At 50.0% G+C, this 24,163-nt stretch overlaps 1 protein-coding gene across 1 annotated transcript in view; it reads right to left on the bottom strand.

Moving 5' to 3' along the window:
* Positions 1-7,511: 7,511 nt before the first annotated feature.
* LOC144155666 (uncharacterized) overlaps positions 7,512-24,163 on the bottom strand; it is a 101,482-nt gene continuing 84,830 nt past the window's right edge. The window contains exons 3-4 of the mRNA XM_077687259.1: positions 11,419-11,602; positions 7,512-8,084 (exon numbers count right to left, since the gene is read on the bottom strand). Coding sequence (XP_077543385.1) covers positions 7,512-8,084; positions 11,419-11,602 — 757 coding nt within the window. The remainder of the gene's footprint in view (positions 8,085-11,418; positions 11,603-24,163) is intronic.

Below are 24,163 nucleotides of genomic sequence, written 5' to 3'. Positions count from 1 at the left end.
TCGTATTCGTTGAAACATTCCGCAAATGTTACGCACCACTCTCCACCCCGAAAGAGGTTCGTTCGTTCTTGAACATTTCGTTCGTTCGTTCTTGAACTCGTTCGTCTTGAACATTTTGTCTATTCTGAGCAACAGCTGATAATGATAATAATTTTATGTTGCACAAAAATAGGGAAAGCAGGAATGGGAAATGGGAGTATGATGGAATTCCTCTCCGTCAGATGGCGGCCTGCAGTCATTCGGCGCGAACAGAACCTTGGGCCAGTTGGACAACATTGAGTGGGTTTCGGTTTCGGAGCTAAGCAAAAACGTCCCCCACTGCTACGCACTACTAATGGTTAAATGTGCTCGTAGGATTGGTGGCTTAGCATCACAAGCCCAAATCAAATGTCTGAGTGTGGCTTGCCGTGTGCATAATTTCCAGTGATCTTTGTAAAGTTCGGGATAAATGTGGGTGAAAGCCTGTAGCTGACGCCAGGATATAGACTGACGTTTTGTAAGCGTGGGATCCGCTGCAGAATGTTTCTGGTGCTCCTTGCAGTATTGCGTGAAGCAGAAGAAAGCACTCTGGTTTCTGGTTTCAATACCCAAGAGTAGAATCGCTGGTTTCGGAGCTGACGGCGTGGGTTCCAGCCCCCAGCAATGCGACGATTTTCCAAAGATTCGGGTTTTTTTTTTATGTAAAATATTCTCTTAGCCAAATACTGCGCATTCTTATCGTAACTAAGGTTGGGTTGTATCGTTAAGGTCGGTTTAGGGCACGTGCGCGGCACATCAACGTTTTAACAGTCTGCATCGCACAGGAAGTGCGACGCTTGTGCCTACCTTGGAAGCGATATTCCGTTACCAAGTCAGAACAGGACGGGCAGTTGCGATGCGATGCAGAACTTTCATTAAATACGGTGATGGGCTCCGCTTCTCATCTACACCGACCTGAAAGATACCCAAGCGGCTTTATTTACGACAATACTGCGAAGAAGTGAACGCTATTCCAGAAGGCCCGAGTTACGCCAACACCCGAGTTTCCAGCTGCTTGGGTTGTGGATGTAGTGATAGTGAGCATTCGATACACCTCGTTCGAAACCGCCGAAATAGCGTGCAGCGCGACTGGCATATTCAGCGCACTTTATTGGGATCGCTTACGCTGATAAAGTACGGCTTGTGCTATCTTCCGCATGCAGCAGCCCCTGAAATCGATCTGCAATACTCATTCCCTAGCATAAACTAGATAACCCCACTGCTACTTTGAAATCCCCAGCCTGGCTGTTCGCCATGCCCGGGGCAGGGCGGCCCGTATTTCTCGGTGTTCAGTTCTTCGACTGAATTGTGTTTGCTACGTGGCTTGAGGGTAGTCTCAGTGCAGCTCTGCGAAAGCACAAACCAAGTAATCAAATGGGTTCACCGTAGCGAATGGAACGCGCCCTGCTGCCGACCATTAAATATGGCTTTTTTTCATAGTTTGCTTGAGCGTACACGGTGGGCACTTATCAGACATCGACCCGTGTCAAAAGTGTGTTTGAGCATTGACAAGTGCGTTTTAGACGTTGACGTTGTGTCATTTGTTATTGACTGTGTTTTCATGGTGTTCCAAGAAGGCTCCCGTGGGAAAATCCGGTCGCCTTGGCCTCTCCTATCGGCTCGTAGAATAGTGAACTCCAATTCGGGCCGAACACCCCCGCGACTGAAGCACCATAGGCTGACGGTGGCCTGGGGGCTTCATTTTTGTTTCGTGCGAAGTTCTTGTCGCTACTAGCGGGCATCAAATGACGACTTCGTGGCTATGACGCTACGACCACACAAAGTGGACGCTACGGGTGGATGTGGCTTCGGTTGTTACGCTGCGCCCGCGAATGGGCTGGGTGTGCTTGGCTGACATTACACCTCGGAGAAAACTCGGGCATGGTTTTGCACGGCCTAGGTGAACCCGGGACGCCCGTGGTCACCTCTGTTGCGGCGTGGTTTATTTTTATGGTCGCTGTAACAGGCAATTTCAACCCCGACAAATCTTTTAAACGAAGAAGGAATTATTTCGAGCTCGTTTTTATCTCTCTAAAAGTGCTGTGCATTGGTTGTGCAGTCGTCTGGCGACCGACCCCCGTTTGCGACGATTTAGAGGCGGATTTCGATACATGACCGTCGAGGAGCAAGTGTAATGTGGGCTTCGGTTTTACGCGACGGGCAGCTTGTACAAAAGCGTTGGTGGCTACCGCACCATCGACCGCCACCAGTCGACCGTCAGCCGGTGAGTGCGAAATATGACCAGTGGAGACGTGTTTCCCAGACCTCGCTTTCATTTAGGTTTTTTAGCGGACATGACTTACGAATGTTCCCACCCCGCGTCTATCCGGCCGCGGGTGCGTGCGCTTCAGTTATTGTCTGCTCGCAAAACACTTTCGAACGAGGCGTTGCATGACCGTGCGTTTTGTTTATTATTAGCGCGACAGACAGTCTCCCCGGAGGGGTTGAGCGACACGCATTTCTTGTTACAACGTTACTGGCAAAATAGGTTATACGTATTACATATACTGTCAAGGAGACAGTCGACGCACCGATAGCCGGTTAAGCTGGTTTATTTGCAGGGGTGAAGCCGATAGGAACCCAGGTCCGAGCATTGAGATAACGCAGCTCGTTTCTCGAGCATACACCTTATGAGGTTTATCTTCTTCCACTGACACGTCTTTGGCGCATATCCCCGGGTCAGGATTGGACATAATCCTACCTTCCCCTTCCTAATGGTTGATGCTGGTACAGCGCATACTCCGATAGCTTGATGGCCTATTGCATCTGTCTATTATCCTCGCTACAATACAATCAACGGAGTGTGCCTATTGCAGGAGGAGATATTTTTACATTTTAACGGGTTTTGTTCAGCGTCACCGTCGTATGGCAGGAAACAGAGCATGGAAAGCGAGTAAAGAGGAGAGCTGAGAGTTAAAGGCGTGACGGCGTGAAACGGCGTGACGCCAGAGGGAGTATGAAGGGCGCGAAGGAAGAGACGGTTGTGGGCAGGGTGTCGAATCGGAACCGAACTGAACCGAAAACCGGAACTGAACCGGTATTTTTGCCGGAACTGAACCCGAACCCGAACCGTTATTTTTTGAGCATGCTGAACCACAACCGGAACTGAACCGAAGAAAGAAATAACGCTTACCCGTTCATTGCGAGACGGTTCGACCCTCCGTTATTGATATTTCACAGTCAATGGAATTCAGGTCCTTTTTTCTTTCACGTATGATCAACATCGTACCCGCTCATGTACTTTCCCCTCCAGACAATTGAACACTATCACGCTGTATGTAACAACAGGGGAAATGAGTGAGCACCAATGTAGCAATGGTCTGTTGCTGCTGGAAGCGCGAGCGTAGTGCAAGCTGACCGAACTAAATGTCATTCTCGGCTGCTTGTCGGTGATAGAAAACGACTTTACCCTTCCCTAGCTGCGACTTTATTGGAGCAATCAGGCTGCTGGAGTGCTCCACTGCGCAACAGCGAAAGCCCCCACCCGATGTGTGCAAACTTCTTGAATTTCATAATTTGTTTAAAAGTCCGACTCCGGCAAATTCATAATACTTGACAATTGTGACCGCAGGAGCTGCTCAGTGGCTAAGCCGTTTTCTGCTGACCGCAAGTGGCCTCGACCTCCCTTCCCCACGACCGTTTTTCTGAAGTAGATGGAAATCGAGAACGTCCGTGTATCGAGATTTTGATCCACGTTTAATATCACCAGCTGGTTAAAATAAGTCTGCCGGCCTGCAAGATAAGCTGCGCCTCGGAGCAGAGATGTAGCACGGGGCCTCAAATGCGCCAGTTTTTTTTTAATGTGTTTACACGGAAAACAACAAAAAATAAAATGCGAATCACGCTGTTTTAAAATATTACGCAAAAATTAAGTAAAACCGAATAAGTAAAAAAGCATCAAAACGTGGATATTGCTCTATACTTTTCTTTGCCCTGCCTTTCACAAACAAACCTGTCATCAATGCGAAGGAAGTGAGTCCCGTGGTGAGTTTTTGAGGACAGTACAGTGGACAAGTTCCATTTTTTACACATACAAATAACAAAAGATATGTCAGGGAAAACTGTAAGGTGCACACTTAATCCCTTGGCAAGAAACTGAAGCCCTCGACCTTGTCCTGGAAACAAAAACAGTAATAAAGCAGATGACACGTGCAGAAAGGCAGGCCGGTACCTAACACTGTCCCATTCCCCCAGCGATCATCCTTTCTGCTTGTTCTGCAGTTTTGTGTCTTTCAGATCTGCTTTTTTTTCGAAGGTGCACTTGTACTGACTGCCCAACTCGCTACATTACTTCTACTGCTACTCGTTTCGGAGGGGACTACTGCTGTGGATGAATTAAAGAGCGTCTACCCCAAAAAGTCCCATCTCATGCTCCTCGCGCCAAATTTCCCTTTTATTCCGTAACAGCATAATCCGTTATAAGATTCCGCAATGTAGCGCACGAAACGATGGCCGGGGGTCAGGCGGTACGATGACATAGTGATTTTATTGCGCACATCCGGTATAGCTATCGCAAAAGGAACTGCAGTGGTCAGAACAATAATGCAGTGACTGAGCGTTAACTAACTTATAAAAACAGTGTGGCTAAGACATTCGATAAGGTGACAGGTAACAAATTATCCAGGGTGACCAAATAATCTTATTCATTGGTAGTATTTATGTGCCTGTTATAGGAGTTTTCTGTTTTGTTAAAAATATAAAAAAATATGCGCCATTGGTATTAAGCGCTGGTATTTGAACGCGCCAGTACGCAGGCCTAAATTTAATGTTTCAAAGTTAGCGTGATGGGTGTGTAGCAGCAGCTCCATCGACATCGCTGGATCGAGCGCAGCTCCTCGCGCAGCAGCCCGATCGACATGGTCACAGGCTGCGCGGCCGCGCGAGCGCACGAGGACACGGGGGTCTCGCAGTGTACTCACAAAATGGAATCTGGGGCCCTAATCTCGACTGCACAAATTGCCGGCAATTCTGGCAATTTGCCGGAAGTCTTTCCTGATTGGCTTTCAATTTTGGTCACGTGCTTCCGGTTGACAAAGCGGTTGTGTGTGCTGTCGTCATTTTGACGTTTCATGTCGTTTACGGACACCAGTTCTAAAGTTTGCCTTATTTCTCGTTACTAAAGGCCCATAATTCCTGGCCGGCAATGAAAAACCAGACTAAATGCAGCGGACATGACAACGTAAGCCTGTCTTTGCTATTCAACAACAATACTGCTTGTAATACACACCCCCTCTGTGATTGGCTGAGAAAGCCTGAAGGTGATGCCACGGGAGTAGGACGGGTTCACACCACCCTCGCCGAACCCCGATCCTAGGGCGGCTGTGGCGTGTTCCAGTGTGCTTCCACACTTAGACGAACAAATGAAAAAGAAGAAACTGACGCAAACACGTAAGTGCCGAAAAAAATCCGTTTAAAGTAATCCGTGCCAATAGACAAAGAAACGAATACAAGGAAAAAGGCGCAAGTACAATGTATTAGAAAAGAAGTTGCTAATACTTATCGCCAGGCTTTCGCCTTAAAAGCAAATGAGCACACTGGACCGCGCCGAGGAAATGTGTCGAAAAGCGGAAGGTTTCCATAACGTAATACAAGCAACTGTTCTGAATGTGGCGCACTTTCATCACCCGCTTTCTTTTTTGCCAGTCGGCCATAGTCACGTGATTGCACTGACTGCCACCTGCGGCAGAAACTACTTAGGACGAAAAATTTCAAACGAAAACCTCATATGAACGCTCGGAATAAGAAATAAAATGAACTTTGTAGGCAAATACAGATTAATAAATTAAGAGTACAATAAAATAAAGTAGTTGGATTTGCTCCTACCCCAGTAGCCACCAGTGCAGCAGTAGAGCGAGAGGAGACACTGAAAGATGCGCCACGCCCTATTCGCGCATCCTTGGAGCGCGCTGCCCTGGACTAATAACGTCACCTCAATAATCAGCAAATAGCATGAATCGCATTTTTAAAGTGTTTTAGCCCTGCCCCGAAATATTGTCATGGCTTACTATTATCATTTTAACTCCACTTGCTCGAGTTTGGCTTTTCACTCAGGCCATGTGGAATAGCACCCTGATCGCAGGGAACATTTTAAGTGCGAATGCACTTCTTAAGCGAGCCTGAATCGTCCGCCGCCGTTGTCCGCATAGCAACAGCTGCGGGTGCGCGCGCTCCTCGTCTTCCTCCTCGTCTTCCCTAGCAACGGGGGGAGATGGGCGCGCGCTACTCTCCTCCTCCTCTCTCCGCTCAGTGACTGCGGGTGTTGGGCGCCTCCTCTCCACTTCGCGCGGGAGAGCTCTCGCTCGCGTAGCGGGCGCTCCGCATTCCGACGCGTGAGGGCGCTCGTGTAGCCCTCGCCGTAACGGCGGGCGCTACTCTCCTCCTCCTCTCTCCGCTCAGTGACTGCGGGTGTTGGGCGCCTCCTCTCCACTCCAAGATCACGATATCCACCGTAATCGCGCAATCAACAACCGTGCATTCGCACTTACACACTCTCCCCCGCGGGGAAGTGCGAGGGAATTTTTTTTTGTAAAAAAATTGTAGTAAATAAGATCAAAATAGCCTAGTTGCTGCTGCTCGAAGGCAGGATGTAAGTGTAGGTCGAAAACATCGACACATGGGCGTTTTCACCTATAGCCTCCCTCTGAAAAGCGGCTACTAGCGCCAGCATCGAACCCGCGTCCTTGGACCCAGGCATCCCTCGTAGGGTCATAATCGTGTGGCCCATGCCCATGCCCATGCCTTGGCCCGCGCTCTCACCAACCGGGCCCCAAAGTAGCAGGACCGTCCAACGTCGATTGCTACCTACCAGAAAATACCCCAACATGATAGACTAGAACCTTGCCCAACACCAAACCCAGTTGGTCGAAAATGCACGAGAACACGTTACGATAAATTCAAAGAAACACGTTCCCTAACTGAGTACGAATTCATCATCCCTTCCCTACACAATACCCTCTGAGTACGTTTAACGGTGATAAAGGCACACACTACCACATCGTCTGGGAGTGCAACCGAAAGGAGCATCGGGAGAGCGTGTTATCCATTCCGCCCCTCGAAGACTAGATTATCTGAGTTGCACGAGAAGCCAGCCAGCGCCAGGATTACCCATAGACTACCGGACTACGATGTACTCCAGCATTTTTTTTTGCTCAATAAATTCTCCTCTCTATCTCTCGTAGAGAAAGCAGCATTCCGTTACCAAAGCGGTACAGCACCGCAAATGCTGCAAGCTTCTGTCTCTACCTACCGGCCGGCTTGCGACAGTAGCGACAGACGTCCTTTTGACAAACTGTGAAAAACAGGTTGCTGTTTATTTGTAACTTGTGGAGACAAAAGTGCACACAAACAAGATCACAACGGTCCACACAGCGAGTGCGTTTACTTCCTACATTTGCGTTGTGCTTGTGGGGAAAAAGGAAAAGAGGGGGTGAAGACGCCGTCGACAAATGCCCCACCACGTGTGACATGGGTACTGAGGAGCGACCGCCGAGTCACTAGTCTTCATTCTTGTTCGGTTCAAGCTCGTACTCCTTGACCAGTTCGGCGAACATGGCGCGCTGCTTGTTCCAGGTTGCCTCGAAGATGTTCTCGTAAATTGCCTCGGCCATGACCACCACGCTGTTCAGTTCCTCCGTGGGCAGGATTGCCTTCAGCTGCTCGTGCAGGCGCTCCAGGAAACGGGAAAGCTGTGTCTTGCGCAGCCTGCTGTAGTCCAGGTCAGCAAGCATGAGTCGGTAGCTGCACTCGTCCAGGATGCGATCCACCTGACGGGTGTTCTTGATGGCGTCGCACTTGACGCGGTAGCGTCGCGGCACGATGCGCATAGCGCGGCAACGCATCAGGAGTGCCGCGTTATTCGCGTGCGTGGCAAGGTCCCACATGGAGCGACAGTAAATGTTCACGAGTTCCGTGGAACGGCGACCTGAGGTCTTGGGCAGTGGCCGATTCAGCGTCGAGGCAGTCTTTCCCGACTGCTCGGCAGACAATTCCTTCCGCTCCGTCTCGTCCAGCATGCCCGTGTCAAGAGTGTCTCCGGCTGCCTTGATGGGGACTTCCAAAATTGTAGTCTATCACACTGAGCAACCGAAGGGGGCGGTTTCAGAACTCAGAATTGCCTGTCACGTTCAACGCGCACGTAGTGCAGCACCTGCCACGCCCTACGATGCCGTTTAGCGCTTTTCTTCTACTCCATTTGGTAATGGCGCGTACCCACTGAGGGGGATTGGCCAAGGCTTGAGGTTTGTCTAATAATTCAAACAGTTTTCTTTAGAATTGGAAATTTCGTGAAGGAGGAAGTAGATTTTTTTGCTTCCTTTGCCAATGCAGCTAGCACCGAATGAACGAAAAACTGAAGTTTTTAGTTCAACTCTAAGGCGTTTGAATGGGAAAGTAGGGAAACGTTTTCTTCGCCCTGTGAAACGGCGACATTCAAACAAATAGTGTTGTAATGATTCGGGTTGATTAAAAAACAAGCATGCGTCTGTTAATGCCAATCCTGACCTGCTCAAATAAAGGTTTATTTTTGGAAGACGGCACCTCATGGCTGTGAGGGCCACTTCACACTGGCGGGAAACACAAAACGAGGAACTCCATTTGAGTTTTAGGTGAGCATAGTCTTGTCTATCGAGGATACCGTTGGACCGCCCCTTGAGTAAGAAATATCTACGAAGACATGCCACAGTAGCAGTTGCGAGATTTGGACAAACATTTAGTACAGGGCCACTTATGAAAAAACTGCTAATGAGTCCGCCCTCTCAATCAGCAGAATAACTGTATGTCCAGGCACCCACACAACACGTACAGATACCATGTTCTTTGGAAAAAAGTGGGGAACTTTTTTCACCGAAAAAGAAACTAACGGCGGAAGTCGACTCGCCGTTTGACCTGTATGGGTTTAAGGTACTACCTCCGGTTAAAATTCTAACGGCTCGAGGTTTTGGCCCAGGAAATTCTAAACGCTGTTTTAAATCGTGGTTTTTTGTGTGAAGGTGTTGCAAATGAACTGCACATATTATTTCACAAATAACGGTGTTTCGGTATGTTCCAGGTTGCCTTGGGTGCAGCGTGCAGCTTATCACCGTATGTAATTGATGCTTTGAACCATGGTAGAATTTCCTGTTTTACAGTGTTCAGGAAAAAGGAAGATCACGTGCACAGCGGCAAAGGCACGTTGTTTTGGTGGCGTAGTTTCTTGGAAGTCGACATGAAGTTTCCCATTGCTTCCTATACAATGAAATATGCCAGAAACCATTAATCACATTGCCGCAGCATCTCCTTCTCATCAACAACGAATCGCTGTTGGGCTAAAGAAAGAGGAGGAAGCCATTCTTAGTGGACGTATTTTGCAGCACGGCTGTTACCCTGAAGTTGTTTCAGTTTCTTCGGCTCCATGTGTGAGCAATAACTGCCACAGTGTTGTTACGCACCCTAAGAGAAGCAGGCACATATCGATTACCTTCTACTTAAAGTTAAGCCTGACAGCGTCCTTATCGCTTTCCGGGCAAAGGGCATTGACCAATTCCTGGGCCATGAATTTTCCTAACGTTATGCCTAACGTCACGCTTTGAGGTTTACCTACGATAAAGGGCCCATAAAGACAAAATACAAGTTTGTCAAATTTGAAAAAGCTACCCTTTGGAAACTAACTCAGCTCCATTGCATCCTTAAAGAAAGCGCTTTTTTAACCCAAAATGCAAGAAATATGCAACAACTTTCAAGTTTCGCACTACAGTGACGTACGGTGGACAGGAGCGACGTAATATGGGCTAGCACTAGACACAAAGTTATTAGTGCGTTAACTGCACGTTAGCGTTCAAATGATGCGATCAAATGGAACTACACACCAAATCGCTATCGGCCAGTCGCGTTTCTTGTCAGGGGCTACGGTCGGGGCCGCAGTTGAGTAGGGGCGGTCGGGGCCGCAGTCGTTGAGTCAACGACCTGGCTCGCCCAAATAAGTGGCCTGCTTGAGCGTGTGACCGCTGTTGCCACCGGGGTCCTGATGTCAGCCTGCGTTGATGTAGCGTGGCTGGCTGGCGAGCTGCTTGCAGGTGCGTCTCCATTCCGACGACCAGGCCCCAGAGGCCGAACTTAAAGCTGCTAAATCCACTACGAGATGTAGAAGACGAATACATCACAACACAATGCGTGGGTGCGGATATATCAGAACTGAACTCCGCAGAGTAACAGCACTCCAGCACTGTCCAACGATCACTGACTCACTGCTCCCAAAGTAACAAGCCTCAAAGGAACTCTGCAACTCTTCCGATAGACGCTTTCGCTCTTTTCTTCTCGTTTAAAAGCACTGCGAAAGCCATAGTTATCGCCCCCACGGAGCGGCTCTCCGTGATTTGCTCGTCGCAGCAGGTACGCCTTCCGTTTCTGCTTTGCTTTTCTGGCTTTCTTTTTAAAGTGGATATCGAGGCCATTTCTTGCTTCAACTGAACGAAAGCCGGAACAAAGGCGGTTACACCACTGCAATGACGCAATTCCAGCTGTCCAAAAACGACAATACCGGGAAAGAGAGGAAACTCTTTTCAGAAAAGCAAGATTCTAACTTATCTGATTGACATAGAGCAGTAGTTTTTGGCTGAGGTACCTTGCGACCCCTTAATATAATTACTGGACGTGTTGGTTGACTACGTTCTGAGACATCTAACATTTCAAAAAAGGTGGAAAAAAAGTGTTGCAGTGTCCCTTTAATGGGCGCAAATACAACCACCAAACAGTTGCACCCGAGTCGAAAGTTTTCAAATGGGATTGAGATAGAAGTACACAACCCTTACTGTGACCTGAGGCAACTATGTATCTGAGCAACTATGACCTGAGGCAACTATGTATCATGTAGTGTAACTAACGGTGGCTTTGTACGGTTGCTTGGTCAACCTCGCGTGGTGACTCTTTACCTACATGAGAACCGGTTGTGAAGATGTACGCAGGGGCCCGAACGGGGTTATCACATGTGACTCGGTTTTCCCGACTCAGTGGTTCCAAAGAACCACGGCCTGCTTAGAGGACCCTGGTACATCTGTCCCCCTGGATATGGGGTGGCGATTAAGTAGGGGGGGGGGAGGGGGACGGTGTGTTCCGGGGAGGAGCATCGTGATCTTCGTCGTATTTGTATTTCGGCGGGAGCTTGTTTTGGGTCGAGATTGTGCGGGTATTTTGTTGGTCTTTCTTGGGACTTTTCTTTCGCCTTTCTCGTATTCTTTTCTTTCGCCTTTCCCATATTTTCCTGTAACGTGAGATTCTGTTTAAGATCTGACATGTTTACAGGGTCTGGATGCCCACCAGTATTGCGTTTGGTAAAAGATGACCGAGAAGACAGCTTTTGACCTACTGTCATTATGCCCTCCCATTAGGGCCCAGCGGCGCAGCCAACGCCCACGAAGCGTCACTCACTGGATGAGTGGGGAGGAGCACCAGGTCGGCGACCGAAAACTGAAGATCTCGAAAGCTCTGGTTGTACTTGTCCGCCTGTTCGATACGTGCAAAGTCAGGCTGCTCTCGGGCTTCCCGTATCACGTCGTGTAAGCGCTGGCGGGAGGTCACTGCACGGGTGTCATACCAGAACACGCTTCGCGTTCTGCAAAAACATTCCTGTGGAGAGAAAAGGACATCGCCCCAACATGTTCAAGTGAGCCGCCGTCCACTCAGTTCTGGGCTTCACCGCCGTGCGAGTGTCAACGGAATCTCAAGCAGCTTAGCGTCCCAATTTTTAGTTGCATTGCTTTGGGACTGCTGTTTACATGCCCCCTTATGTTCGCCTGAATGTTATAGGTCGTCGTATACTTGTGTTTATAGTTAAATCTGCACGGTTTACGGTTAAAACGAGAATTTACAGTTAAATCTACAACGAATTCCCAGCTATGCAAACGGGAACGTACACACGTTAACCAAAATGTCACCATATGCGTCTGCTTGGCTAGCATTCTTTCTTTTCGAGCATTTTCGTTCATTAAGACATGAGGAAAATTCGTCGAATTTCGCTTTACGTCAAGGAGCTTTCCTTCGACGTGAAGCTTATCTATCTACGTGCACTAGTTTAGAGGGAAGGCTCAAATTTGTATGAACACCCCAACAGGACCATTCTGTGTGTGGAAGCGCCGTCATTCTTGCGGGAAAACATCGTGGTTTTCCAGTGGAGGGCGCACTAATCGACGGCAACCTCTGCACCGGCTGCGGCGTTTTTACCATAACTGGAGCTCCATGTTTCTTTGGCATAGGTTCCGGACAGTGCCCAGAGGTCGACACGGAGCCAGCGACACCCAGCTGCCCCTTCGGCAAATATGCGCAACACTGGGTCGGTCCCACAAGCCGTTACGTTCATGGCTGGGGCAGTCATGAAACAATCTGCGGACGTGGGGGTGGGATCTTTCTCGGGGGCTCTTTGGTTGGGTCAATGGGTGGAAGGCGTGTAATGACTTGTTGTAGAAGTCGTCGTCGTCGTCTCAACTCGGACCTCTCAATGACCGTGCTTCGTGGACTCGGCCAACCTCTTCCACCAGCAGAACCGTGAACAAAACTGATCGGGTGAGTAGGCCACGCTCTCTGCTCGTGCTCAGACCGCTCGCTAAAATCAGCGTCAATGAGATTCCCAAACATACCCTGGCCCATCTAATTGGCACAACTGCACCAAACCCTTACCTTGCCGAACTAGCTTCCCACCGGTACGACACACTCGGCAACTGCCTTTACATCACAGTGTACGACGATTCCCACACGCAACGTCTCTTATCAGCCACTCAGCTACATTTCCTCCAGAGTGGATCCTCAGTCACAATTCCAATTGAAATCAAGCTGTCCCCGTATCGGCCCAATACGTCCAGAGGTGTTATTGAAGTTGAGCCCAATGAAACAAATGAAGAAATTCTGAAATGGATCCGCTGCGAACAAGCCAAAATAATAGCATGCCACCGCCTTGGCAACTCCAACAGAGCAGTCTTAACGTTCGACTCTCCCAATCTCCCAAAAGTAGTAAAATACTACATGGCCATCATCAAAGTGTCGCCATACCAACCGCGTCGAATGGTATGTTATAACTGCCATAACATCGGGCATATGTCTCGACATTGTCCTTCTCCAACCGTTTGTCGCAACTGTGGGAAAATGCATCCCGACACAACAAACTGTGGACCCACCATCTACTGCGTCGTTTGCGATGAGTTGGGCCACATTGCACTGAACCCTACCTGCCCTGGAAGAGTTCCCACGCCACCCAACAAACCCCCTACCAAGGACCGTGCCAATGGCATCTCTTGGGCGGATCTCGTGCAGCAAAAAGATATTTCATTCCCTCGTCTTCCTACTAGGCAAACCATTACAAACGAGCCCAAAAGTAATTCTGAATCGAAAGACTCTGACAACAATATGGCACATATTCTTGCTCAACTGAATGCCCTTCGTGCGGAAAATCAGCAACTCAAGGCCGAAATCATGGAACTTAAACGAGCCCAACAACCCAGACTCCCACCCACCTCTCAACCACCCCCCTGTCAACCGCCCTCCTCCCAGCCGTCCACATCCACGACCCCTTCATCCACAAGGCGCACTCGAAGCCCTAGTACTAAATGCACTCCTACCTCCAAATCCAGACTGGACCCCCAACTTACTCAAGTACTGCAAACTATGCGTACTGACATACATCAAGAACGACTCGCTCGACAGGAAGATTGCAAAAACACGCATTCCTATATCGACACGCAGGTGAACCAACTACGAACACTTCTACAACAAGTCATTACACGCCTTCTACCCATTGACCCAACCAAAGAGCCCCCGAGAAAGATCCCACCCCCACGTCCGCAGATTGTTTCATGACTGCCCCAGTAACGGCACTACAGTGGAACTGCCGCAGCTTTCAGCACCAGCGCACTACTTTACTGATGAAGGTTAAACAGTCCCAACCTTCGTTTATTCTCCTCCAAGAAACACACGGAACTCCGAGTATCCCCGGTTATATTGCACATACGAACCCATCTATCACGCAATTGACGCGCGGTAGGTCCAAAGTAAAATCAACTCTTACTCCAGGATATGCCGCCGTTCTTGTACAGTCCCACTTCGCTACCTCTCCCGTCATCCTCCCCGAATTCTCATCCTGTAATCACGAAGTCATTGCAGTTTTAACACGCCTCCCTTCTGGCCGCAAAATTATTCTCGTCTCAGCCTACTACAAGCCTATCGACAGTTCCTCACGTTCCTCCGAGTTTGCCTGGATCCCGGCTCTCGTCACCCGTCACCCAAATATTCCAATACTCATTTGTGGTGACTTAAACGCCCCTCACCCACAATGGGGTTACAGCCGCCCATCTGCTCGAGGAAGCTCTCTCGCCGACACCATGGATCTCCACAATTTCATTCTTATCAATAAACCTTTCCAAAAGACAAGAATTGGCCTTCATAAAGCTCAGGAAGACACCACACCGGACCTCACCTGGGCAACACCCAATCTCATCAAAAGTTGGTCCCCCTACTCTACAACCTGGGGCAGTGATCACTTCCCCCTCCTAATAACGTTTCGTGGCAAGAAGACGCGCACCAAGCAAACACTATCACGACTAGACTGGGACACCTTCCGCGAATATATCGACCAAATAGACCCCCCTGCCTCCTTCGATGATTTTGCGAATCTTATTCGAACTTCTACCCAAGCAGCCACCGAAGAAATCGAGTGCTCTTCCGACACACCAGCTCTCTATGCCCACCTCACAAACCTCTGGAAAAAAGTGCACTATCTCACACAACTGTACCGCTCTACCGGCAAACGTCATACAATCCTCGTCCGCATCCGCCGCCAGTATAAACTCATCACGTCATACCAACGTTGCCTTTCCAATAAGCACTGGAATGATCTCTGTGCCACACTCGGTCATGGAAAAGGCCTTCGGGCTCTCTGGAAAATTCACCAAAGTCTTGGACCTAAGAAAAAACAGCGACTTCCACTATTTGCTACCCTCACGCTCACAAAAGACCCAGTCAGCGTTGAACATGATATCATTATGGCTTTCTTCCCCCACGCCCAACTCCATCCCCCTCCTCCTCTTCCACACATACCCATTTCATCGCCACAGGACGACCTCGACCTTCCCTTCACCTTCAATGAACTTTACACGGCCATTCACCAAGGTAAACCCAAATCTGCCCCTGGACATGACGGTGTGACCTGGAAACACCTCCGCAACTTGCCAAAACCTGCCCTTGTTGCCTTACTTGGCCATGTTAACCGCTGCTGGGAAAATGGTGAAGTTACTGAGCATCTTAAGCTCACTCTCATCTTCCCTATTCCCAAACCCAAGAAGCCTGGTACCGGCCCAACTGACCTCACCAACCTCCGACCCATCTCTCTTACTCCTGTTTTCTGCAAACTCATAGAAAGGCTAATCAATAACCGTATCACCCATTACCTCGAATATGTCAAACCATACTTTCACCCTGCACAGACTGGCTTCCGCCCTAACCTGAGCACTCACGATAGCCTTTGGCTATTACGTCGAGTGATCAATCGCTCCCATCACAACCACTCTCCTCCCGACTTGATCCTAGCAGTTGACCTACGCAAGGCTTTTGATCGCGTTAATCAATCTGCCATACTAGAGGAACTGGCGCACGCCTACCCAAGCACCCGGGCACAAATCTGGATCCGCAATTTTTTGAACGCTCGTCCAATACGACTTCAAGGATCTCACCCAGGCTGGACTCCTCGCACGTACTACCTTGACCGCGGGGTACCTCAGGGATCCATACTTTCCCCGATACTATTTAATCTCGCCATGGTGAGGGTCGCTCGAAATCTCGAACGTGACTCTGCTGCACGATTCACAATATATGCAGACGATGTAACCATATGGACTGAATCAGCCAACTTTTCATGCTACGAAGACATGCAAACCGAACTCCAAGCCGCCGCAAATAGCCTTGAATGCTCCTTGGCCTCTCTTGGTTTGGAATTAGCCCCCGAAAAAACCGCATTCTTACCTGTATTTGGCCACAAACCCCCTCCACACTATAACCTTCCAACTCTTCTTCTCGCCGGTACTCCTATAACAGCTAGTTTTCAACCCATACGACTACTCGGAATCCCAATCGGACACAAAAACAGCCCGTCAATATGGTTACAGCAGCTGAAAGCTAAATGGAAAACAATTCAACATACCATACATCGCCTCTCGAACAAATTTGGTGGAGCAAGCCAGAAGGCAACCCAAACTTTAGCCCACGCCGTCGCAATTGGTACCATAACTTACGCAGCCCAAACCTACGACCTCAACAAAACGGCCATGAGAACGCTTCAACAGCTGCACCGAGCCACCCTTCGCACCATCAGCGGACTACCAAAACATACTCGTCTGGAGAACTTGCAAGCTGCAGTTGCTCTTCCCCCACTGGAAAATATAATTAAAGAGCAAGTGAATCAATCCCTTCATAAGCGCACATTAACTCATCAAGGTGTCTCTATCATCGCCTGGGATAATCTCAAGCCGCCTGAACCCCCCGACATCCCATCGCCTCTCGCTCCGTGGAGCCGCCCTTCTGTCACGGACTCTACGGCCACCCATCCCGTCCCGCGCAACGCCCGCCCCGTCCGCGCTGCCCGCATCAACGCTCTCCGAAACCGTAAACTCCCCAACGAAATCGACATTTACACCGACGCGAGCATTTCTCCTCCGCTAGTTGGCACCGCATGGGCTTCTCCTGACCTCGCTTCCATCCAAGGCAAACGATCCCTTAATATTCCATGTGCTACCATCCTCGAAGCGGAACTCCATGCTATTGTTCAAACCATAGACTACCTCATGTTTGACTTTGACTCCTCCGTGCCTTCCCAGATACGCATCCTGACAGACTCTTTCGAAGCCCTACAGACTCTAAAATGTCCTACGTCGACCAATACCATCGCCAACAAAATCATTCAACAGATCTCCATCCTGAAATCTAGCGGCATTCATGTTCGCATCGACTGGTCACCTGGACATGAGGGGTCATCACCGGGGAACCAGGCAGCCCACTCGGCTGCGCGGGAGTGTATAACCTCTAGTCCTCCGCTGCTACCCGACTTGGCTCCTCCACCTACTGAGACATTACCACCAGCGATACAGCTTCTACGTTACAAAACGGGAAAAAAAAGACCGCCTCAAGGCCCTGACTCCAACCGGCTTTTTATCCGCCCTGCCCCCGCTCCCAAGATCAGCCGAAATTTTCATAAACAAATATTTTGCTAATGCTAGCCTTACCCCTGAGACCTTCCGGAAATGGTACACCCCGTCTCTACCGCCTCGATGTCCCTTCTGCGCCTCCCCCACTCCCGCCAATCTCCAGCACCTAATTTGGCACTGCCCGAAGTTCGTGCGCTACAGAACCTTCAAGCCTCCTCCAAATACAGTCTCTCTTTACATCGACCCTCGTACACTGGAACCCTCCATGCTGGCTTTAATTGCACACTTTTCCCTAAAAAGCGGTCTAGCGCGAGCAGTCTAGAGTCGTGAGCCTGCTCTCCTCACCCCACGCGGCCTCTTCAGCATTCTTAAGGAGCCCACCTGTTTTGGGTCGAACTGTACGCATTTAAGATGTCCCAAGTTACAACCCCCCCCCCCTTCTATTTCCCCTTCCCCCACTTGACGTAGAGTCTTCCTGCCACAATAAAGGCTACCTCCTCCTCCTCCTCTTTTTTTAGATGCCACGCATCTCATTCACCCGCCTTGTCCATGCATCCGGCATCGGCGTCGTTGTTGTCGGCGTCCACCCCTCTCCCATTCTCCTCGCCGGGCCGGCTTCGCTCTCCGCCGCTCACCCCCTCTCCTCTCCGATAGCGAACACTCTCTCGCGAGGGGCATTGGATTGGATTCGATTGGATTGGATTGGATTAAAGTGGATTGTGTTGGATTGTGTTGCGTCATAGCCGCGGCAGACGCGCTGGCGCCGGCGCGTCCCCTCACCGTTATGCGCGCTATAAAACGCGGTGCCTGCGCCGCTCCGCTCCATCGTTCCAGCGCCGTTCCTCCGCTGTCCAACGCTGCAACGTGAACCCCCTATGCGTCGCATCTACACAGGGGTTCCCGCGAGGGGAGGTGGGAGTTTTTTTTTTTTTTTTTTGCAGCGCGGATGAAGCATATTAGTTGCCCCATTTGGGTTTAAAACGAAGTAAGAGAGTGTACAGTAATCCTGCCACATAGTGCAGGTGAATGAAGAACAATTTATTAGATGCGACTGCATCTCATTCACTCGCCTTGTCCCTGCATCCGGCGTCGTCGTCGTCGTCGGCGTCCGCCCCTCCCCCATTCTCCTCGCCGCGCGAGCTGCGCTCTCCGCCGCTCACCCCCTCTCCTCTCCGATGCCTCTCTCTCGCGAGGGGCATTGGATTGGATTCGAATGGTTTGGCTTGGCTTGGCTTGGATTGGATTGGATTGGATTGGAATGGAATGGAATGGATTGGATTGGATTGGATTTCGATTGGATTGGATTAAAGTGGATTGTGTTGGATTGTGTTGCGTCATAGCCGCGGCAGAAGCACTGGCGCCGGCTCGTCCCCTCACCGTTATGCGCGCTATAAAACGCGGTGCCTGCGCCACTGCGCTCCATCGTTCCAGCGCCGTTCCTCCGCTGTCCAACGCTGCAACGTGAACCCCCTATGCGTCGCATCTACACAGGGGTTCCCGCGAGGGGGGGTGGGAGTTTTTTCGTTGAATTCGCGTATGGGAAGGCATATAAAGGCCGCATAGGCGTGATGCACAGAAGAGAAACGCTTGTACAGCCTACCTGCGGGTACAACTTTCTCAAGGTCAGCATGTTTTGCTTCAAAAGAAAACGTAATTTATATTGTTCAATCCACAAAAGAAGAGGCTTTGTGGGAAAATATATCAGACGTTGCGCGATGTTTCCGCGCTAGGAATTCCATCCATGTGAGTTCCATCCATATTTCACCATACGCTTTCGCGAACGACTTTCCTTTGTCCAGGTTTGCCGTTAATCTTCTGCCTTAGTCGACTATAACCTAAACCTACACATAGTGATTCTTGACAGCTACTTTGTCAAGCATCACTATTCATGCTGCAGCTACACTACCTCTGAAGCTGATGACCAAGACTGCGCGGGAAATTTCTGACGCACCCAAGATTTTTTTTTGTTATACTCGTGCTATGCGTTAGATTGATTGTCGGGTTTAACGCGCCGAAGCAACGCAGGCGATGAGGCGCGCCGTAGTGGAGGGCTCCGGATTAATTTTGACCACCTGGGGATCTTTAACATGCGCCTAAATCTCGAACATACGGGCGTTTTAGCTTTTCGCCTCCATCAGAAAAGCGGCCGCCGCGGGCGGGAATCGAACCCGCGACCTCGTGCTCAGCAGCGCAGCGCCTTAGCCACTGAGCCACTGCGGCGGGTGCCTTACATCTCGTAGTTGATTCAGCAGTTTTAATATTGGCCTCTCGTTCTTGGTTGTCGGACTGGAGACAACTGTCATCTGCAAGCAGCTCGCCAGCCACGCTACATCAACGCATGCTGACATCAGGAGCACGGTGGTAATAGCAGTCACACGGTCAAGCAGGCATACATTTGGACGAGCCAGGTCGTTGACTCAACTTGTACTTAGCGGTATCGCCGTTAGAAGTCTGCTGTAGGAAGCGCTGTTGGAACCCTACGCATCCCCCAGTTGAGATACTACTCGTCGCTTCAAGCGAATGAATACACTCATCCACAGCCAAATGATTTTACTTTGGACAGAAGTTGTCGAACTCCGGTATTCGTACCTAATCGCAACCTGCACTGGCTTTGGCCATCAGGGCGTATACGTTAATTAAAAGCAACGCCCTAATTAACTTTTCCCGCGGCAGCCAGATGTGAAAAGTTAAAGCTTTAGGATTCCGCCTTTTCCGTACTTTCTACTTTCCGTACGTATCGTCTGTACCGCGACCCGTCTGCGCCTGCGCGCTCGGGCACGGCGACGGGGCTCACAACCCACCGGAACGAATGCGCGCGCATGGCAAGGCGGGGGCGGCCCGTCAGCGGCATAGAGTTTCATACCAATATACACTAGAGGAAAATCTGCGTCACTGTCTAGGGGAGCCGCGCTTCGGCGAGCGTTCCGTCATTTACCGGGCAGGCACGTTCCACTTGTCCTTGGCGTGGCTCATGAACAGGCTGAAAAGTTGGCTCTGGCTGCAAAAAAGCAACAATATTGCTGTAGAAGCTTCATCAAATTTGTTCTGTTATTATAATATTGAGCCTCCATAAAGATTAATCTAGAAGCATCATGCACGATGAACAAGCAAAAATGTTACCCTTTTTGTTTTATTTGGCTTCGAGACAAAAAAAAGCCATATGGCTAGCTAAGCTTTGTAGGCAAGGAACGTCGCTAGCGGCAATGGCGCCGCCCCCGGCGGCCGGCGACTGCAGCGACAGATTTCCCTCTAGTATATATTAGCAGAGTCCGTCAATGCTTTTCTGGTCATGAAACTCCCGGCCGAGTTTTGTTTGAGGACAAAGGCTCCCGCGAGAGGCGCCGCCGCAGATCGGAGGGCTAGAGTGCCTAAATTGACGCGCGTCCGCCATACAGAGGTACACAGTGGAGACACCTATGCATTGCGCCGCCATTTTGGTTCGCTCGCTCGCCGCCGCCGCAAGTCATTGTAACAAAACCGCACCGTAATTATCTCCACAACGCGGTTTACTGGCGACGTTTGAACCATCGTGTCTGTATCGCGCTGCTGCGTCTTGTGGGAAACAAAAAGAACAGCGCGTTGAGAACTTCGACCCAATAGGGGCGACACGGGTTCGTTCAAAGGGTGTCTCCACCCTCTAGGGCGGTCTGTTTCCTAGGTATCCTATGGAGGCATGGAGGAAAGAAAAGCTTAGGAGAGGCCCTGACGTCACACCCAGCGCAGCCGGAAACGCCATTTCTGTAAGTCGAATGGCGGACCATTGGCCCTCCATGCCATTGGCGGACTCTTTTTGCCTCTCTCTCTCGGTGCACCTTCTCCGCCTCCTCCTTCCTGTATCGCCTCTCTTGTCGTCTGCATCTGCCAGCGCCGAGCCGGCGGAAATCAGCTGATAGGCAGGTAGAAGGCCGTTTTGCAGCGCGTGACCGTGAACCTAAACGCGCGGTTACACTGTTACACGTCTTCAGTGTGGCCGCAGCAGGTTTGCGAAGCGGCTCGCTCTAACAATGCCGCAATGCTCGGTGCCAGGCTGCAAGTCGCGATCGGTACCCAAGGAATTGGGCGTCACTTTCCACCGGTTAGTGCATCATTCCGCTGACAAGTATTGCTGTACATTGGTGTGCATTCATCCTTTGTTTGCAGTCGCCGCCGTTTATAGGTTCCCAAGCGATGGAAAACGCCGCAAACAGTGGGCGAACGCCGTGCGGCTACCGGACTGGAAAGTGTCCAAGTTTGCGTTGCAGTTTCACTGGCAATCCCAGAGATGACTAGTCAATTAAACGGCCGTTCTATATATATAGGTAAGCAGTACTTCATGCAGATTTCACGCTAAAAAATTGTGGAATGTTTTTTACCGTTGTTCGCGTGCCTTCGATAGAATTTTTTGCGAAGGAGGAGGAGGAGGAGCAGGAGGAGGAGGCAAAACGTTTTATTGAGTAAAAAAAAAATAAGAGGGTGGGTGGCGTCAATAAACTTTTTTTCGCCAAGTTTCAACTTGTCTCAGTGTCAATAAATTCAAGGTGATATCAGTTGAAAACGTTCATACACTAACCTCGCAGTATGAAGCGTTTAAAAGCGAAATCCAGAGCGAGACCACAAAAAGATCCAGATTCCAGATCCAGCACTCTTCCAGTCAACAGACGGACACCTACTAAGGTAATAGGACGATGGAATTATATCAACTGGGAATCTACCTTGTAACAGTTGCAAAAGCACTGCCGCCATTGCCGGCCTAGCAAACTATATATTGCGGCGGCGATAACCAAAAAATTGAGTTGCGAATCGTTCGGTTGCAAGTCGCCTACGTACTGCACACCGTGTATCACTTCCCGAAAATCTACCTGACGGGTGTCCGCGCGTACGACGGGACGGCGCGTTCACGATATCTGCACTTCAATAGGCGCGTCGTGATCGCGACCGGAGCAATAGCTTGACGCGGTACAAGGTGCACTTGCAAGTAGAAATTAAATGACATATTCACATCGGCGCAGCTGTCGCAACTCGCAGCATCCTTTTCGAGTTCCGCAAGACCACAGCGCAACAAAGCGAAGCAGCAATCTTCGCAATCGGACGACAAGGCAGGCGCTGCCTTTCCTCCATGACTGGCGAACGGCGGGCGGGCTGTTGCTAGGACGCCGTTGCTAACGCGACTTCCAATGGCCGCCGAAAACACGTGACTTCCTCCACACTTTTGCCAATGCGCGGGGATAGCTGGGGGCCTCTCCTAAGCTTTTTTTTCCTCCATGTATGGAGGGCATCGGGCCGCCGCCGCTGCAGCGCGCGTTCAGCCAGGCCTCGCAAGCTTGGACGTTCCCTGGTTTCCCTATAGGCGGCGTAAAAATCGACCCCCCACGTGACCAACCTACAGGGAACTTTTCAACCATCAAGTCCACCAGACGGCGCAAGCGAAAGGTTACTTTTGGTATAGAATACAAAACATTCATTCCGTGACTCAAGGAGCCCACACAGTTCGCTTACAATGTGTTATTTAAAAATATTATTAACAAGTTCCACATTAAACATCCGTTGAGCAAAAATGTACGCAACTTTTTACGAACAGCCGACTGGTGCACCACCTCGTTTCTGAATTCGCAACCACAAAGCCGCCAATTCAAATTGAAACCGCTGCAACGGCCCACCGTTTCTATGTGCGCGGAGCACTGGTTTTGTGACTGTTATTGCTGTTATGTGCTTTTGCGTCCATCAGTTGTTGAGAGGACTGGCAAAACAGGGGAATTGAGTGCTAAGCATAGGGAAGAACGTTCTGACTTGAGAACGTTCTTCCCTATGCTTTGTTTGATGTTCCTTCGCGCTTAGTTAGTCTTTTAAACTTTGCTTGGTTGTCCTGCTGTTACGTACGTCGGGGTATTTTTTTTTTAATCATCAAATTGGTTTTTCTTAAAAATGTTTGTTTGGCTTTTCGCCCTATTTGTTTATTTTATATTGGCTTTAAACCTGCCATAGCCTAGCTGGAGCAGGTCTTGTTCCCCACATTTTTTTTCTTTTTTTTTTCTGACGGGGAAGGGGGGGAACATGGAATTGGAATTGGAATTGGCAAAACACGGGAATTGAGTGCTTGTTGAGTGACAAATGTGGGAAATTCCGCATCGGAAGACAGCTGTCGAGGCCTTAATATTTGATTCTTCCAACAGAAGGTGAGCGTTATGCACTCCGCTAGAAATACGGTGCAAACGAAACCGTTGTCGCCGTCAATACCTCATTCGTGCCCTTCGTTCGAAATCTTAGGGCAAGTGAACGAGTTGTTATGGCAAAAAAAAATGTTGTCATGAAAGCGACGTACAATTGCAGCGATCAAAATGAAATGATGTCGTGGCCTCTGTAAACTTGCGGATGTCAATAAACGATTTGTTCTCACTTGCTGCTCACTGTGGTCTGTGCCAGTCGAGGCCATCTGGTCACCTGGCGTAACATCACTTCACTAGCGCGGCGCAAGTAAACACGCGACCAGCGTGCCAGCCAGGAACCAGCAGGAGCAGCCACGGCCGGACTCGACGCCCCTTTCGCGCGCGGGAGGAAGAGAGTCGAGTCCGGCCGTGGAGCAGCGAGCCGGCGGCCGCCGTGCGAGGGCAGCCATGTTATTAAGGAGCTCAAGCGGCCTGTGCAAAAAGCATCCGCCATGTTTACAAAGCCGTGTTTACAGCGCCATCAAGCGGGCGTACTGGGTAGTTCACGACGCCGCCACTACGCTTTTTGTGGCACTACAGGCAAAGCTAGACCTTTGCTTCTCTAAAATCCTCCCTGTTCTGTGGTTCAGCCGTGCGCGGCAGAACTTGCGTACGTGTTTGGCGGCCCTTTTCTGTATAGAAACGGAATGTTGGTAGTTGTGCATTCAATTGTGGGTACAAAACGAAGCCGCCAGGATTGCAGCCCTTGCAGGAAAGCCGTATGCGGCAGAACGCACGCTCAAAACTGCCGACTGCTATATGTGCTTGATTTTTTAGAAGTCCCCACGAGCCCTGCTAACACCGCAAGGA

This window comes from Haemaphysalis longicornis, unplaced genomic scaffold (assembly GCF_048455015.1).
Source record: "Haemaphysalis longicornis isolate Haplotype H1 unplaced genomic scaffold, Haemaphysalis longicornis Haplotype H1 scaffold_1, whole genome shotgun sequence".
Classification (NCBI taxonomy): Eukaryota; Metazoa; Arthropoda; class Arachnida; order Ixodida; family Ixodidae; genus Haemaphysalis; species Haemaphysalis longicornis.
The sequence above is the reverse complement of the archived record's forward strand: the minus strand, read 5'-3'. Positions and strand labels throughout refer to the sequence as shown.